Source organism: Dromaius novaehollandiae, chromosome 4 (genome assembly GCF_036370855.1).
Source record: "Dromaius novaehollandiae isolate bDroNov1 chromosome 4, bDroNov1.hap1, whole genome shotgun sequence".
NCBI classification, from domain to species: Eukaryota; Metazoa; Chordata; class Aves; order Casuariiformes; family Dromaiidae; genus Dromaius; species Dromaius novaehollandiae.
In genome coordinates, this window is record NC_088101.1 from 58,003,598 (window position 1) to 58,020,361 (window position 16,764).

The 16,764-nt window shown below is 42.5% G+C and overlaps 1 protein-coding gene across 1 annotated transcript in view; it reads left to right on the forward strand.

Moving 5' to 3' along the window:
* Positions 1-1,789: 1,789 nt before the first annotated feature.
* KDR (kinase insert domain receptor) overlaps positions 1,790-16,764 on the forward strand; it is a 34,528-nt gene continuing 19,553 nt past the window's right edge. The window contains exons 1-15 of the mRNA XM_064511138.1: positions 1,790-1,945; positions 3,111-3,201; positions 3,823-4,019; positions 5,171-5,295; positions 5,633-5,801; positions 7,383-7,522; positions 7,720-7,888; positions 9,442-9,553; positions 9,647-9,810; positions 10,710-10,866; positions 12,402-12,522; positions 13,139-13,247; positions 13,998-14,342; positions 15,335-15,481; positions 15,960-16,091. Coding sequence (XP_064367208.1) covers positions 1,894-1,945; positions 3,111-3,201; positions 3,823-4,019; positions 5,171-5,295; positions 5,633-5,801; positions 7,383-7,522; positions 7,720-7,888; positions 9,442-9,553; positions 9,647-9,810; positions 10,710-10,866; positions 12,402-12,522; positions 13,139-13,247; positions 13,998-14,342; positions 15,335-15,481; positions 15,960-16,091 — 2,230 coding nt within the window. The 5' untranslated portion in view covers positions 1,790-1,893. The remainder of the gene's footprint in view (positions 1,946-3,110; positions 3,202-3,822; positions 4,020-5,170; positions 5,296-5,632; positions 5,802-7,382; positions 7,523-7,719; positions 7,889-9,441; positions 9,554-9,646; positions 9,811-10,709; positions 10,867-12,401; positions 12,523-13,138; positions 13,248-13,997; positions 14,343-15,334; positions 15,482-15,959; positions 16,092-16,764) is intronic.

The window sequence follows — 16,764 nt, forward strand, 5'->3', positions numbered from 1 at the left end:
TTGTGTGTCATCTAACTAAGTCTCTCAAAAGTCTTTTGCTCAAACCAATATAGTGGCTTATTTTCTACAGACTGCATTTTTGGAAGCTCATGTATGAGTATAGAAAGCAGTAAAGTGAGGTAGAAGTGACTGTCCTGTGTTCTGTGGATCCCATAATACTTTCATTTGAACATTTTTCAACTTATCTCTATAATTTCATTTGCTTTGTTAGCCAGCTAAACTGGAGGAAAACAGTTTTGGCAGGTTTATCATCTCTAATAAAAACTTTGTTCTTGATAGTCAAAAACAACAGAAACAGCAGGGCCACAAATAAAGTTTTCAAAAGGGGCTCTTTAGCAGTAGGTGGCTTTGGTTCTCACTACTACATAGATGTAAACCTCATGTGCAACCTAGTCCCAGCAAGGGACAGTTGTTTAGTAGTCACAGCTGAAGTTCTCAAAATCATTGAGAAATACCACTGACCCAAACTACAGTATGATGGAGATAGATGCGGGCTACCAACTTGCTGGTTTAAGAGCTCATCAGAATAGCAATAGCACATTTTATCTGCCTGATGCCCACTTACCACTTCTTGAACCGTATGATTCTTCTTTGACTTTTCATGGATTGTATTTGATCTCTGGGAAAAATCAGTATAGGAATTTGGCTCCTCCCAGTCCTTGTACTTTTCTGTGAGCAACAGGGGTGTTTCAAAGGAAATTACACTGATTCCCAAGTACAGTAAAACAGCTGGAATTGCACAGCATGCAAAATAAAATCACTGCTTCATTAATGCATTCATTTGTGGACAGGCTCACCTGCAGATCTGCTGCTAAAGAGAAAACTGTAGTATGTAGATATAGAAGTATGTACATGTATGCAGTTACGCATATAGCTATGTGTTTCTGTCCATTTACCTACTTAGATATCTACTTATATATCTACCCACCTCTTTATCTATCTACCCACCTATTTTATCTATCTATCTATCTGTTACTGCAGATGTATTTATTTCCCCCCCTGAGGCTGTATATTTACGTGTATGGATAAAGCATTTATGACCATGTATTCATTTTCCTCAAAAGACTGCTTCATTAACTTGTCTTTCAACCGTGACTTGGTTAATAATTTTGATTAAAAAGTACAACTCTAGTTGGAGGGGGGTTAATTTGGGGGAAAAAAATCAAACCTTCGGGATGAAAGGGGAATCATTACTGTCGCCGGTATTGATACCTGGGCAAAGAGTACTGGATTTGGCTGTCAGAGGAAGAGGGTGGGAAGGACAAATCTTATGGGGAATTGCTGGATTCTGTTAGACCTGATTTAGTCAGTTAACCCGACAGGTATGTATTATGCGCACTGAGAAGATACACCTGATTGAGGGACTTTCAAGTCGCCATGCAAATGCCGGTATTCATACGCCAGACACTTAAAGTAAGGTTGGATAAAGTCACTGTCAGCAAGGAAAGAACTATATCTTCCTGCACGTGCCCCATACACCACGACCGACGGAACTTCTGGTGGTTCCGAGTTTCTCCGTCGATGTCCGAGGCGCCCCCCCAAGCGAGGTCTCGCGGTCACCCCGGCAGCCTCTCGCGCCCACCGACGCGCCTGCCCCGCGCCCGCCCGCCCCGCCGAGCGCCCCAACGGTCCAACGGCCGCCCGGGCCAACGGCCGCCGCGGGCGGGGCGGGGCGGGGCGGGGCGAGGCGGCGAGACCCCGCCCCCGGCCCGAGCGGGGCGGGGCGGGGCGGGGCGGGGCGGGCGGCGCTCGCCGAGATCCCGCATCCCTTGGCGCGGCTCTGCCCCTGCTGCTGTTCCTGCCGCTGCCCCGACGGCGTCGGCAGGTCGCCCCTCGCTCCGCAGCGCCCGCCCGCAGCCGCGTCGCCCCCGGCCGGCGGGAGCGCCCCGCGGCATGGAGCTCGGCGCGTCGCTGGTGCTGGTGGCCGCGCTGTGCCTGGCTCCCGGTAAGCGGCACCCGTCGGGGCGCCCCGCGGGGGGACGGCGCCCGGGCGCTGCGGCCCCGCGGGGGACCGCGGGGGGGCTCGGCGGGCGGCGGCGGGCCTGGGGCGCAGCGCGGGCGGGGGCTGAGGGCCGCCGCGGGGCCGCTGTCGGCTGGGGCGCGGGTGTCGCGGGGGGCGGCGCGGCGGGAGCCGCGGCCGGGGCAGGGGCGAGGGCCCGGGGAAGGGGCGCGGGCCCGGCCCGGGCGGCTCGCGCGGCCTCGCTGGCGGAGCTCGGGAGCCCGGCGTCGCCGGGACGCGGGACCTGTCATCGGCGGTGACCTGCTGCGGGCGGTCGCTGACTACACCACGAGGAGACACCGGGGAAGCAGTGCGGGCTGCCGGGCTGGCCCCGCTGTGCTGTCAGCCGCCAGCGGCGGGCCCGCCGGTTGCCCGGGGCGGTATTCCCGCCGGGAGCCCCGGGGGCGGCCGGGGGCCTCTGGCGAGGCGCCTCGCAAGCGTTGCGCAGGCCGCCGTTGCCCAAGAGCGAGCGTTGGCCCTGCAATCGCCGCCTTCCCGAGCGCAGGTGGCGCGGAGCGAGCCCGCTGCAACCCGCTGCACGGAGAAAGCTGGAGAGCGCTGGGTTGTGCCTAACCGCCTGGGAAGAGAGGGATAGCATGGGAAAAACGTGGTAAAGAGAAGCAGTACTGGGTTCATAGCACCTCAGATTTGTGACAGACCATGCAAAATAATTCTTCACAAAATTCATTAATCAGCAGGCTCGAAGAATATAAATATATTCAATTTATTATAAGGAAAGCTGGTGATCCCTTTCCCCAGGGGGTGAGATCATCAGATGAAGGTTTGCTTTATTTCAATGTCCCACATCCTCTTGCTAGACCTTGAAGTTGGCAATGCAAAAAAACAGGAACTCCACCCTGGCTCGATGAATTGTAGTGCTCTGCAGCTAGCTCCTGACCATCTGCCTTTTCTTCCTGTTATGACAGAGTTTTTGAACTTTCTGGGATGTGTGAAAAGTCATTATTTACCCCTACCCTTTAAGCAGATGATGTGAAAGTGTCCACTTAAAACATATGGCACATACTTGTATATGATGCTTTTCTGACTGAGTAGCATTTACTTTTGTCTTGTTATTGCTTTGATTTGAGGTTTTTCATGTATATTTTTGCAGGTCTATTTATTTCTCTGGATCAGCCAAGCCTTAGCATCCAAAAAGATGTCCTCACAATAACCGCAAATGCTACTCTAAATATTACTTGCAGGTAAGGGCAAATCTGGCCAGTGTGATTTTGATGTGTGTGATTTATGCAGAGGGTTTTTGTACAGAATTACTGATAAATCTCTCTCTCCCCTTTCATCTCTCTCATTTCTCTCCTCTGCCTTCAGGATTCCCCCTTTCCCTGTGCTTTTTCCTGGTGGGCTTTAGAAATGATCTTAAAGGGTTGCAGCAAGGGGAGATCACTGAAGAAAAGTGCAGCAGCAGGCTAGCCAAGGGGCATGACATAAAAGTGCTTCAAAGTAGCTTTGGTGTAGTCCCGACCACTACCCTGTGAGGGGAGCTGGGCAAGGCAGGGAGACGCGGCGTGAGCTGGATCCTTGCGGGGTGTGCCGGGGAGTGGGGCTTTCACCTCTCTCTCCCTTGTAGGTTCTGTGTTACTTAGATTCACCGTAACCGAATTCTGCAAATGAAATAGCTTCCACATAGGTATTAATAACAGCTCGGTTCATGTGAATTTGTCATACGTGGCTCGACAATCCATGTAACGTAATGAAGCCAATTCTTTTTTGTACCTGGAGGGACTAGCAGGACTGAGTTTTACCAGCTTGGCAATGGTACCGGTGCCCCTCATGTGCTAATGCTTCTCTGACGTTTGCTTTCCTAGTGGTCAGAGAGCACTGGACTGGTACTGGCCGAACAATCAGAGCAGTATTGAGAAGCGTATTGCTGTGACAAACTGTAGTGATGGCCCCTACTGTAAGATGCTTACTCTTCTGAAAGTAATAGGCAATGACACAGGAGACTACAGGTGCCTTTACAAGGACAACCAGGCAGCTACAACCATTTATGTCCATGTTCAAGGTAAGTACTTACACAGTTCTTATGTGGCTCCCACCTATCTGCAAAATGAAAAAGGGTATCAAGCATCTCAAAATGACTTTGGCATTAAAATTTCTAAATCCTAGAATTTTTAGTCCTATGAAACTATTATTTTTCCTACTCATTTTCATGTTGAGTAGTTACATGCCAATATGCTTGCTGCCATCAGTAGATAAATCTCTGTGCTTGTAATTTGAAATTTGCCTTCCATATACTATACTTGGTCTGCTTTCCTCCTCTGCCCAGAACTTAGCCTGCATCTCTCTGCTGTGCTCTGAGCCTGTCCTCATGATTGCAGAGCTATTAATGACTTCAGCAGGAGTTTCATACAAGGGAGGGTTACAGAGATTGTATATATCTATTAAAACGGACATATCACCCTCCCTTTTACCATTTGTACTATCTGATACTGTTCAAAAAAATGAAACCATGAGATTCCATGCATTTGTTGACTATAATAGTAAAATCTATTTATATTTTAAAAGCTAAGTTTCAAACTCAGGGTGTCAGTTCTATTGATAGAAATGCAGATGCGTGTGGCAGCCGCTGCAAAGCCTTCAGTTGTACACTCAGCTTAAGAAAGCATATACACTAAGGCATCTGCCTTTTTTGCACTCATCTTGATACCCATATTCTCGTGCTCCCTATTTCCTTTTTATTCTAACTTATGGCTAGCATTTTTAAAAATGGAGTGTTATTATATGCATGGGTTAGCTTGTTCTGTAAGATCATGAACTTACTTTTTTTTGGACTCACTTTGGAAAGGACTGTGCCATTTTGGGGGCTGTATAGCGTGTCACTACTTTAACTGATATTTCCTGTAATACTTACGCAAGCAAAGTCATACTTGGGTAAATCAGATTTTTGCCAGCACAAAGTGTGCTGTGGCAGGAAGCTATTCTCTGAAGTGCGTACTCCTGCTGATAACTGTTTTGAGAATAATGGTATTATAATACTGTGTGGCTGTCAAAACATAGCCCCCTCCCCATTTAGTCTCATCATTTAAGTGTTTTATCAAGTAGAAAAAATAAAACTGATCTGAGAAGGAATAAAAGGGAAAGAAAAAATGGAAAAATTTTGCTCCAAAATCACTTGAAAAATAATATCTATTTACCAACCAAATGTTCTTCTAGATTACAGATCTCCATTTGTGACTTCAGTTAGCGATCAACTTGGCATTGTATACATCACTAAGAATAAAACAGTGGTAGTACCATGCCTTGGAACTGTATCAAATCTCAATGTATCTCTACATGCGGTAAGGAAAAAAGCCCATTATTATTTTAATAGTTAGTTAAAGCTGATATGATTAAATATATCATTTGAAGTATAAATATGTTTTTTAAAGACTTTTTTCTCTCTGTGGGAATTTTACAGCCTATGATTAGAAGGTGAGTGCTGTAACTATACTCATCCATGCTCCTGCACTCTGAAAATACAGGATGATTGTCTGTGAAAGGAAGATTGCCTGAGTTAAGATGTTAAAACTAGGCTCATGCTGTTATGGAAAATATTGGACTTAAAACTCTGGGATTGCTTGATTTTTTTTTTTTTTTTTTTAATTTGATTATGTATTTTATCAATATTTCAAACAGAAGTATCCGGAGAAGATATTTGTTCCTGATGGAAAATCAATTTCCTGGAATAATAAAAAAGGCTTCACTATACCCAGTCATTTAATCAACTACGCGGGCATGGTCTTCTGTGAAGCTAAAATAGATGATGAAAGCTACCAGTCTGTGATATACATAGTTGCAGTTGTAGGTAAGCCAAAGATTTTTCCCTATTGCCTATGTATTTTGCTTGATACAACATACTGAACCAATTACATTTTGTTAGACTGTAGGTTATTCAGCACTGACAATACAGCTAATGCAAAATGGATGTTGTGATATATATTACTTTCCTGTTAAATGCAACGTATTATATTCTTTCTGGTTGATCCTTGGGATAAGTGCTTCTATTTTTAGTGTTTTACATAGATGCCGGGGATTTTCTTTTCCAACAGTGCAAGCTTTTTTTCCTAAAGTCACTCTCTTTTGTACTTTATTCGCTTATCTAGGGTCTGAGTCAAAACTGAAGGGAACTAAAGGCAGGCATCCCTTAGCAGCAGATGGGAGGGAGTTGCTCTGAGGGAATACCAAGGGAATGGGGGAACTGAAGAGGGGGTGTTACGCTAGGAATTTGGTTGTCTTGTCTGCCTTCATACTTATGTCCTGACTCTGAAAGAAATTTATACTCTCCTGATATCTTGTCAGTTGTTCATCAAAACTCAGAAACAACATGATGATTCTGTGAAGGCTCAAGCCTGAGCTGAAACTGCATTTTTTTCTCTTGACTCTGAAGACACAACGATCACTTGAAAAGGCTAGTTAACCCCCAGATAGTCTTACATTGAAGTAGGAAGACAGAAGTGTAACAGCCCTCTGTCTTTTACTCTGTGTGGCAGACTCCTGGTTCTCCACCTAGTTCATCATTCTTTGCTTTGATTTGGAGCAAATTCAGAATTTCTGTACATTTTGGAATATTTTAAATATTTGGTTACACAAAGTAAACTTTGGGTAGTTTTACCAACATCAGACTGTCATTCTTAATAAAGTTCCAAGTTATTGTTGGGGTGGAGATTCATCTCCTTTAGCTTTATATCTCATAAGGCTGAGAGGGTGTCTGAGACTGGCCAAAGGAACCACTCCGTGGTGGTGTGCCTTACCTCTCTCCTGTAACTGTGGAGGAGAGAAACAGCTCATGTCAAACATCTAACTTTTAAGTGTCTAGAAAGAATTGAGGGTGTCCTGCCCCGCATGCCTGCTTTCCAGCTGTAGTGGCAACGGTGGGGAGTGGGATTTGTCACCATGCTGTCAAGACTTGATGGCTGCTCATTGAATTTCTCCTATAATCAGCTACTTGATAACAGACAGGGATGTCCCTTTGGTTTGCTGAGGCATGGGATGAATTTGCTCAGGCTCAGTGCTGTGCTTATGGGGGCTATGGCCTGGCCTCTGGTCTCCTGGCAGTGTGGCAGACCTCATCTGCACCTCATTGGAAAAGATGGTGTGGGTCAGTGTCTCTTGTCTACCTCCTACCCTGCCTCAGGCAGGGAAGGCTTCTTCTGACCCCATCAGGGGGGCTCCGGTCAAGTGCGTACATCCTGCTTCACTGCTGTCTGATGCAGCTTGCACATCACAGATTGGTCAGTGCAGACATATCCCTTCTCTCCAGACTTCTTGAGCCAGTCGTCACACTGCGCTAGAGCTTCGAGAGGATGAATGTTCTTGGGAAAATGGCTGCTAAATGCTGTGAAGAAAGCTTTTCTTCCCTCCATTTTTTGTGCCTTTTTTCTTCTAGGATACCGAATTTATGACCTGACTATGAATCCGCATTACCAAGTAGAACTGGCAGTAGGAGAAAAACTGATTCTAAATTGTACCGTAAGGACAGAGCTGAATGTGGGAATTGATTTTAAATGGGACTACCCTTCTATCAAGGTAAAACCCTAACTTAAAGGTGCTGACATCACAACAAAATTAGGCTTAGTTAGAATGTTGCTTCCTCCTTTGTAATATTAACAAAACAGCTGATAATACACAAAGTCTACTCTGTTGTATGTACAGTTGTGCAAAGAACAAGAGGAAGAATAAGAATAAACCAGTTCTAAAACAATTCTCTCTTTTATCTGTTACAGGAAAAGCGTGCAACTATAAGGGATTTAAAAACCACTGCAGGAGAAATAAAGAAATTTGTAAGCACTCTTACCATTGACAGTGTGTCCTTAAGTGATAAAGGTCGATATACTTGTGCAGCTTCCAGTGGCCGTATGAATATGAAAAACAGCAGTTACTTCATTATCCATGGTATGGGATGTTCAGATTTAGTTCTGTTGGTTGTTTCAGAGTTGGGATTGATGACTGGGATGCAGAATGTCCGTATGATATATGTGGGTCATGTTATATAATGAAAAACTTCAATGTACAGCAATTAACCAAATTGTAGTTACAGTATTGCACTCACTAGCATGTGCTTCAATAGAATTATATTTATACCACAAGATTATCTAATGATAAGCTTTTAAAGGATAGTGTATATGATTGTTACTGAAAGCTATAAAATCCCATAGGAAAATGAACAGTAAAATAAACTGAGGATAACTTCTGGTCCTCTTCTGTGATGTCCTCTCTGAGGTACTGTAAAGCTAATTTGTGTGGTTAGTTGTATAAAGGTTGGTTTTTCTCACACCAAGTGAACTTAAGTTAGATTCTGGTGGCTCTGTGGGAGGAGAGTCTGGGTCAGCATGAATGAAGCTAGGAGAATAAAACTTTTGGCCTTTACGTTATGAATATCTGAATCAACTCTAGTTCTGGTCATATGGAAATGACGCAAAGGAAGCAACTTTGGTTAAGTGCATAGATAAGTATGGGGCCATATCCTACAGTCTTTCTCTCAAGGCCCTCTTGGGCAGAGCCCCAGCAGCTTCCACTGGCTTATTTCTCGAAGAGTTTTGCCAGCATGAAAATGGCTGATTTCTAATTAACCTGTCAGACAAAGGCTTTTGTATTTTAGAAGAGACTGTGGTTTTCCTGAGGTCTGATTTCAGAGGGTTTAATAGTTTTTTTTTTTTTTTTTTTACCTTCAAACTTACTGTATGACACAGTGATTCAAGATAAAAAGGACCCAGGAGAAAATTGAGTCTCTTTCTCTTCAGGAGCCAAAACCAGATCATTTGCTATAGTGAGTGTACCAGATGTTAAATCAATACTGTCGTAAATCTTAGCCAATGGGCCAATCACTGTCTTAGTCTGAATGCAGGTTTTTAAAAAGTAGTGTAAATCATTTCAGAGTATTCTGTGACTGCAAATAGACTATTCAAATAAATATTTTCAGCCTCTCCTCAATTATGTAACTATCACATGCAGTTTTGAATACTATTATTTCCTGAAATGAGTCAATCAAGCCAGTTTTATGATACACACATATATAGGTGGAAATAGCAGAAAGGCTAAAATGGTATACTGTGCAGCTGAGCATACGCCTTTCACTTCCCAGAATTTCTTTGTCACAAAGTAATAGTGGCTAGATAGACAGTATCTGATAGTTGGTGTGCAGTCCTGAGAGCTGAGTTTTGTCTCCGTTGCTCTCAAGAGCTCCCCAGTGAGGGAACTGGTCCGTTCTACTGTGTGAGCAAAAGGATTGTGGGCATGGTGGGTCCACCTCTCCAGAGCCCAACTTGGGGTTTAGTGCTCAGGGTTGTCTCATAGGTCATACGTTTGAAGCTGCCCATGCTGTTTCAGTGGCATCCCATCGTGGGCCTTTCTCTGTCATCTGCTGTTAAATGCAAACCCCAATGGATACAATTTACATTTCTGTCAATGTGAAAAGACCATGTTTTATTTTATTTAATTTTTTGCAGAAAGTCCTTTTATTCATCTGGAGAAAATGGAGAATGTGGTTGAGACAAAGTTAGGTGATACAGTCAAAATTCCTGTCAGTTATAAAGGATATCCTCCACCAGAGGCAAAATGGTAAGAATCAGGACACAAAATGTTAGAAAAACTGAACTTTTCTTAGTCAAGGTAAATCCCTGAAGTATTCAAAGCACCGTGTATTTTCTTTAGGTATAAAAATGGAAAAGCCATCAATGCAAATCATACAGTTAAACTTGGCTACACATTAATAATCACCGAAGCAACTGAAAAGGATGCTGGGAATTATACGGTTGTACTTACAAACCCCACTAACAAGATGCAAAAGAGACATACATTCAGCCTCCTTGTGAATGGTAAGTGATATATGAGTGATACCTTTCTTTACATGTAGGCAAAAAAAATTAGCATTTCTAGGATTTAATTCATCTCAGTGCTATGAAGATTTAGACGGCGGAGGGGGAAGGGGCCTGAAGGAGATCACTTAAAACCTCAGTCATGGGAATGCAGAGATGGCCCATCCTTGTTCCAGGATTTACCTCTCCAGAGACTTCAGGCTCTTGTCGTTGTGATGATGCTTGTGTGCGTGCGTGTGTGTATGTGCGTGTGTTCCTTTTTATTTTCTGTATATTTTTTCTTTGCCTCTGTGTCCTGTTCTCTTCCTGCCCTTCACACTCTCTCCTGCTTGCTTTGCTGCCGGAGTCCTCCCCCACCCTGCCCTGTCCTGGCCCGCCTCGCCCATCCTTCCTGCCCCAGGCGATCTGCTCCTTCTCTTTTGCCCTGCCCCACTGAGCTCTCCTCCTCCTTTCTGCTCCCCAGGAAACAGCCTGGCCTGAGTGCTTTGGAAACCACAGGTCTTGAAAAGGGCAGTGAGCCTAAATGCAGTGGCTGGGAAGTAATGTGCTTTTAATGGCTGGAGACAGTAGTGCAAGTTTGAAGGCTACATTTTAAGCCTGGAGAGTAATGAAAGAAGTTTTTGTTAGAGCTAGTAAGCATTGTGTCTTGAGGGCCTGATCCTGCAAGGTGTTGGGCATGTTCATCTCTTCCTTATATGTACTTTTTCATTGGAGATGCTCTCTATTGCAGGTGGCATTGAGGATAGCCAGCTTCCTATAGGGTGAAGCAATATGGGACACTGAGTGAAATAGTTGCCATGAGAGGTTCTTTATACCAGGCGGTCCGAGAACACCCCTCCTTTCTAGCAGACCAGGGACTGTCCATCTAGGAGCTGTAACATGCTGGCTGTCTCCTCTAGTTCCTCCTCAGATTGGTGAGAATGCATTGCTGGCTCCTGTTGACTCCTACAAGTATGGTTCGACTCAAGCGCTCACCTGCACTGTCTACGCAGTTCCACCTCCCACCACCATCCTGTGGTACTGGCAGCTGGAGGAGGAGTGCACTTTCAGCCCCCAGTAAGTGCTAAGTGATATGGCAACTTTTCCATCTTCTGTGACTTCTGTAGCCCCTCAGGGATTTTTTTTTGGTGTCCATTTTTTGGTGTCCATTGGCTTATTGCCTTCATGACCAGGCTCTTTACTGAGCACAAATTTGAGCCCTGAACTTCTGATATGGGACAGAAAGGCAGGAACGTTAACTTCCCTGAGATGCTCTCCCAGAGGGCTGTTAGATAGAGACAGAGTTAGCACAGCTAGCTAAAGTTTTAGACCAGGATTTGGTCAGAATTGCAGGGTTGGAAGGTAACCATGATGTCTTCCTCCATCTAGATTTCGAACTGAACTCGGCTGAGCTAGGCTGGAAAATTAGGGCCACCTTGTGCAAGTATAAATGGCTGGTAAGAGAGTTGGACAGAGAAAGGTTCAGGCTCAGGAACTGTTGCCATCAGATAAATCTCTCTCTCTCTCTCTCTCTCTGTTTTGCTCCCATTTAAGTCATGGCTGAGCTTTTGCTTGTGACAATGGTAGGCTTAAAGTGCTTTCATGTTGTAGGACAGTTAAAATTAACCCAATAACCAATCAAGGAAAGATTGTGTTACCTAATAGGCAGACTGCCACAGTCAGGCTCTGCTGAGGTTGTAGGCAATGAGCTCTAAAGGCAAGGGCCACCCTCAGTGAGAAGCTGGCAGCACTCATTTGTTGTCTTCATGCCTTCTTGAAGGTATCTTGGTTTGTGCTGGGTTTCAGAGACAACTGTCTGTATGCTGTCCCATCAGGTCTCTCATTGGGCAGCTGCAGGCCGAAAGCTCAATCCCAAACACAGGAAATTTGCTATTTATGCTAATTACAGTTCTTCGTGTTTTTTTTTTTTTCTTGCACTGGTCAAGTGCTTGAGTATATGGTGCTCTTTATCTGTGTGAAAGTGTATCTCAGAGGAAGTGCACTGCTTGATGTTGGGGAATGATAGAGAGAGTGCCTGACTGCGATTCACGCAGTTTTCCTTATCTGGGCCTGCCATAAGCCCAGATTTCCTTTAAAAAAAAAAAAAGGCAAAAAAAAGCATTCTTCTTTCCTGTTGTTGTTTTTAAAATGACTTCCACTAGTTTCTTCCTTTGGTGCCTGGTTGCTTCCTACACAAGGGCTACTGTCCTCAAGAAATTCTTTTAGGGACTTCACTGATTTCTATGTCTCTCTGTCTTCCTTTGAACTAAATTAACTTGAATCATCCATTTATGAATGGAGGTTTGTTCCCAGAATAGCTGCTTCCCTCCAAGCATCCTGATTGAGCTGACATAGGCAGATTAATTAGGAAATTCACCTTTAGGCTTTGGGAATTCTTATTTTACAGAGCACAAAAGTCTCAGAAGGTTATAGGGTGCAATTTAATAGAAATGTTTCCAGAAACATACTCTTCCCTCAGATGTAGAGTGTGGCTGCTTATCCATCTGATTGATAGATAAGTATCTGTGTATTATAAAGAGAACAAAAAAACCCCACACTCTTGAAGGGCTAATATTCGCCTTATCTAACACGTGTCTCTACCTGTCTCTCAGAAAAGTTCGCTCGGGAGCCAATCCGTATGCATGCAGGAAATGGAAAGTGATATCGGAGAGAAAGGGTGGGAATCAGATTGAAATTAAACATCGAGTTGTTACTATCGCTGGGAAAACGAAGGTGAGCAGATTTGCTTTTCTGTTAGTTGGGAATGATTAGCCCTGTTCAGTGGTCCAAGGATCTGGAAATATGTTGTTAAAGATTAGACTCCTTTTGCCTAATGTTAGCCACTTAAAACTTAGGGATCTGCTCTAGCGTAGTCATTTAAGCACCTGCTGAAAGTAATAGACAGAGATAGATGCTTCAGATTTTTTAGACACTTACTCAAAGTGACCCTCCATTGAGGAACCTGACTTACTTAGATTTCAGTGCTTACTCTTTATGAGTCTGGAGTTAGATGAGTTAATGTCACCATTTAACTGCAGCAGAGGGAGTTTGGAGAGACTGAAGAGCAGAAAAAGTTGTGGGTACAGCGTTTATTAACACGTAAACTGAAGTGCGCATTGTGGCAGGTTTATTTTTGTTGTTTTCTTTTGTCTTATTGTTACACACCTAACTTATTGTTACACACCTAAGCAAAAAATGTAAACAACAGTAACAAACTGAGCACACAACATGTCATGGGTTTGTGGCGAGGAATTTTTGGTTTTGCAGGTATCCACACAACACTTTGCTGAGCTATTTTGGTGATTAAGCTCACCTACATTGGCACTAACAGGCAATTGTTCTTTTGTAGACTGTGAGCACCCTTGTGATTCAAGCAGCAAATGTGTCTGCTTTGTACAGATGTATGGCTACAAACAGAGCTGGATCAAGTGAGAGAGTTATCTCCTTTCATGTGACCAGTAAGTATACCTTGTTGAAAACAGTCATGTTAAATCCATCTTATTACCTCTGCTTCAATAATGATATGAGCTTCAACGCTATTGTTTGATACCTGTCTTTTATAAAATCCTTTAATCCATATGGCCTACTCAATATTTTCCTAATGCAGTCTTTGAAATTACTAATTACTTTTTACTGAGTGGTTAGTTTTGTTGGCATCAATGGAGTGACAGACCCATGAAAATGACGTAGAATGGGCACTATTGTCCTGACAGTGATTGCTATTGGGCTACTCTAGCCACTGAAAAAAACCAAGGGAGAAATTTTATTAGCGTCACAAGATGAGTGAAGTTGTACTATAAAAGCTAACACTAATGTTTTCAAAACTGGGTGAAAAAGAGCTTCTGTCTTCTTGAAAAACAGTCTCCATATTTACATGCTGAAGTAATATTTTTATTCAAATCTAAAAATTAACCATGGAATAATGCTAAGAACCACCTTAAGCTGCCAGGAATTTCTATAGGAAGAGGAACTCTATTCATTACACAGGCCTATCTTTGATCCATATTAAGTGTGTTGCTTTAATGAGATTATTTATTTTCTTTATATAAATAATTGCTCTGATTTGTAAGTGTTTTATTTCCTCATTTACATCTGGGCAAAATGAGGATAAGGCTATATTTGCAGGTTTCCAAAGAAGCTTTCTCAAGTTGATGTTGGCAATAAAATGTACAACCTAATAGGAATTTCTTTTATTTTTTAATTTGCAGGGGGTCTTGAAATTAATCTCCAGCCTCGGAATCAACTGACAGAGAAGGATAACATGTCCTTGCAATGCACAGCAGACAAATTCACCTTTGAGAAGCTATCATGGTACAAACTCAGTGCTCATGGTTCACAGACTCCCTTTGGAGGGCTACCCATGCCTGTTTGCAAGAACCTTGATGCTCTTCAGAAGCTGAATGCAACAGTTTCAAATACCAATGGTGAAAATGTCACCTTAGAGCTCATCCTCCGTAACATCTCTCTCCAGGATGGAGGGGACTATGTTTGCATTGCTCAGGACAAAAAGGCTAAAACACAGCACTGCCTGGTCAAGCACCTCACTATTCAAGGTATGGATCTCTAACTGTGAACCAAAGTGAGTTGTGGCATTTGAAAACTACTGCAATAGTGTCAGTCCTTGGTATCTTCAGGCCCTGCATGTGTCACTTAATGATATGCTCATTTTGTTAAATAGATTTAGACTGTTTGTTGTAAACAAAGGGGATGCCTTGAACATATTGACTGCTGCTGATTCCAGGCAGCAGGGATTTACCATTTTGTCAGTACCAGTGAGGAAACATTGACAGTGCAATTGTGCTATGCAAGGAGTTGAGTTTGGCTTTTGCCCAAATAATGGCACATGTTTGTAGCTCAAGAGCTTTGCAATTTTGCATTTCAAAACACTTTTTTCTATTTAAATGCCTGTTTATGTTGGTGGCATTAATGTTACTGCATTGTGTCATTGATTCTTGAGTTTCAGTTTTTATATATATATAATATATATGTATATATATATATGAAAATATATATTATATATAACAGATAAAACTGTTATCAAATAATGGTGAGATTTAAGCACCATCAATACAAACTTATAATCAATTAGCTTTTGACACAAATAAAGATGACTTTGGTTTGGGGCCTAGTTATCTAGGCTGATTAAGCAACTGTGGTGCCAATTCAGGTGAATATCTGCATGCTCATGGGCTGTCCTGAACCAATGTCTGAAGGACTGGCAATATCAGACTTCTTGTAACAGGCCTGAAAATAGAAATGTGAGGGAAGCAATTTCTCACCTATTCCCTCTTCCCTCAGCAGCCTGTACAAATTGTACAGTCGAAAGCAGATTACATCAATACTGTTAAAAACCTTCTTAGGTATTATGATTTTCTCATATAATATGAAAGGTTAATGATGATCTTTACATGAACCGTGGGACTGTTGGTGTTATAAAAGGAATTGAGACTTCTTTATTGGGTCAAATGTGTCATCAAATGCTAGTACTGCAAAAGTAGATGTTTTCTTAAATTCTCAGAGATTTATCTTATTTTCATACCAACAGAGCCCATGGCACCCACGCTCATAGGAAATCTGGAAAATCAAACAACAAACATTGGTGAAACTATAGAAGTATCATGCACAGCGGATGGCATTCCTCCTCCAAACATCATGTGGTTTAAAAATAATGAAACACTTGTTGAAGATTCTGGTGAGGGATTGCTTCTTTGTTATGAATTTTATATCACTTAGGGGCTTCCTTTCATGGGACACACTGCTAACTTCCATCAAGAAAAGTTTCATTTTGAATTTTTAAGAATGTCTCAATTTTTTTCTTTGGAAGTGACATTTAATTTGTATGTATTACCCACCGTTACTTTTCAGAAAGCTTAAAATGGCCTGAAATTTGAAGCCAGCCTTTTTAGTGTGGGCCAATTTAAATGTTCGTTTGATATAGTATAAAATTATCAGACTTTTGCTTGTCACCAATCTTGTAAAAACAATTTTTTTTAGGTAGGATTTAGTTCTACCTTTTTCCTTCTGTTTTGTTTTTTTAATTCCTTATTCTTCTCACTGTAGTGTGACATACTTGTTAAGATTGTGTGGACAGGTATAAAGCTAAAATAAGTTTAATTCTTAACACAAACTGTCAAAAAGCTAGCAGAAATAAAAACAATTATTTTTTCCAGGTATTGTTTTGAAAGATGGGAACAAAACATTAACTATACGTCGAGTGAGGAAAGAAGACGGTGGGCTATACACCTGCCTTGCCTGCAATGTCCTTGGATGCAGAAAAGCAGTGGCTTTTTTTGCAGTGGAAGGTTAGTATCAGTTTGTTTCCAGACTGTGCATGAAATTGTTATGAACACTAAAAGGAAAATTTACTTGCTATCCTGATCAAATTTCTATTATTATATCATGATGTTTGTTAAAAATTCTAACAATTCCAAAAACCTCAGATTGGGTCCTGTCATAACCAACTATCAGCATCATAATTTCAGCTGTTGAGGCTGATGCTTTCTTCTCCGCAAGGTTTATTGCATTCCTGCAAAAGCCAAATCTATTGCAAAGAAAACTGACAGTTTAAACTGCATATATACCTATAAAACAGAACCTACCTAAACCTGCAGAAGTCCTGGGACATCTCTATTGTCTTTGTAACTCAGCTGTCAAATGATGATTTTCGAAGAGTAATAACTTTTAAAACTATCTAATTGCTGTCACAGCATCTAAGAAAAACAGAGTGAAGACTTTGTGCAGTCTGTTGTAATGCTGTCCAGTTTCAGTGATAGGAACAGATAGTGTTTTGGGGTTAAGGGACTGCAGGCTTAATCCACCAAGCTCTGAAATTAGTGGTTGTGAGACCCATCTCTCATTTGTTCCCATCCTATTATGGCACACTGAACTGCAACCTGCAAAAATAAAAAGTAAAAATAAAAAGAAAGAGGTTATTCCACAGTCTGAGTAACCACTCAGTGGAACCACTATGGACTT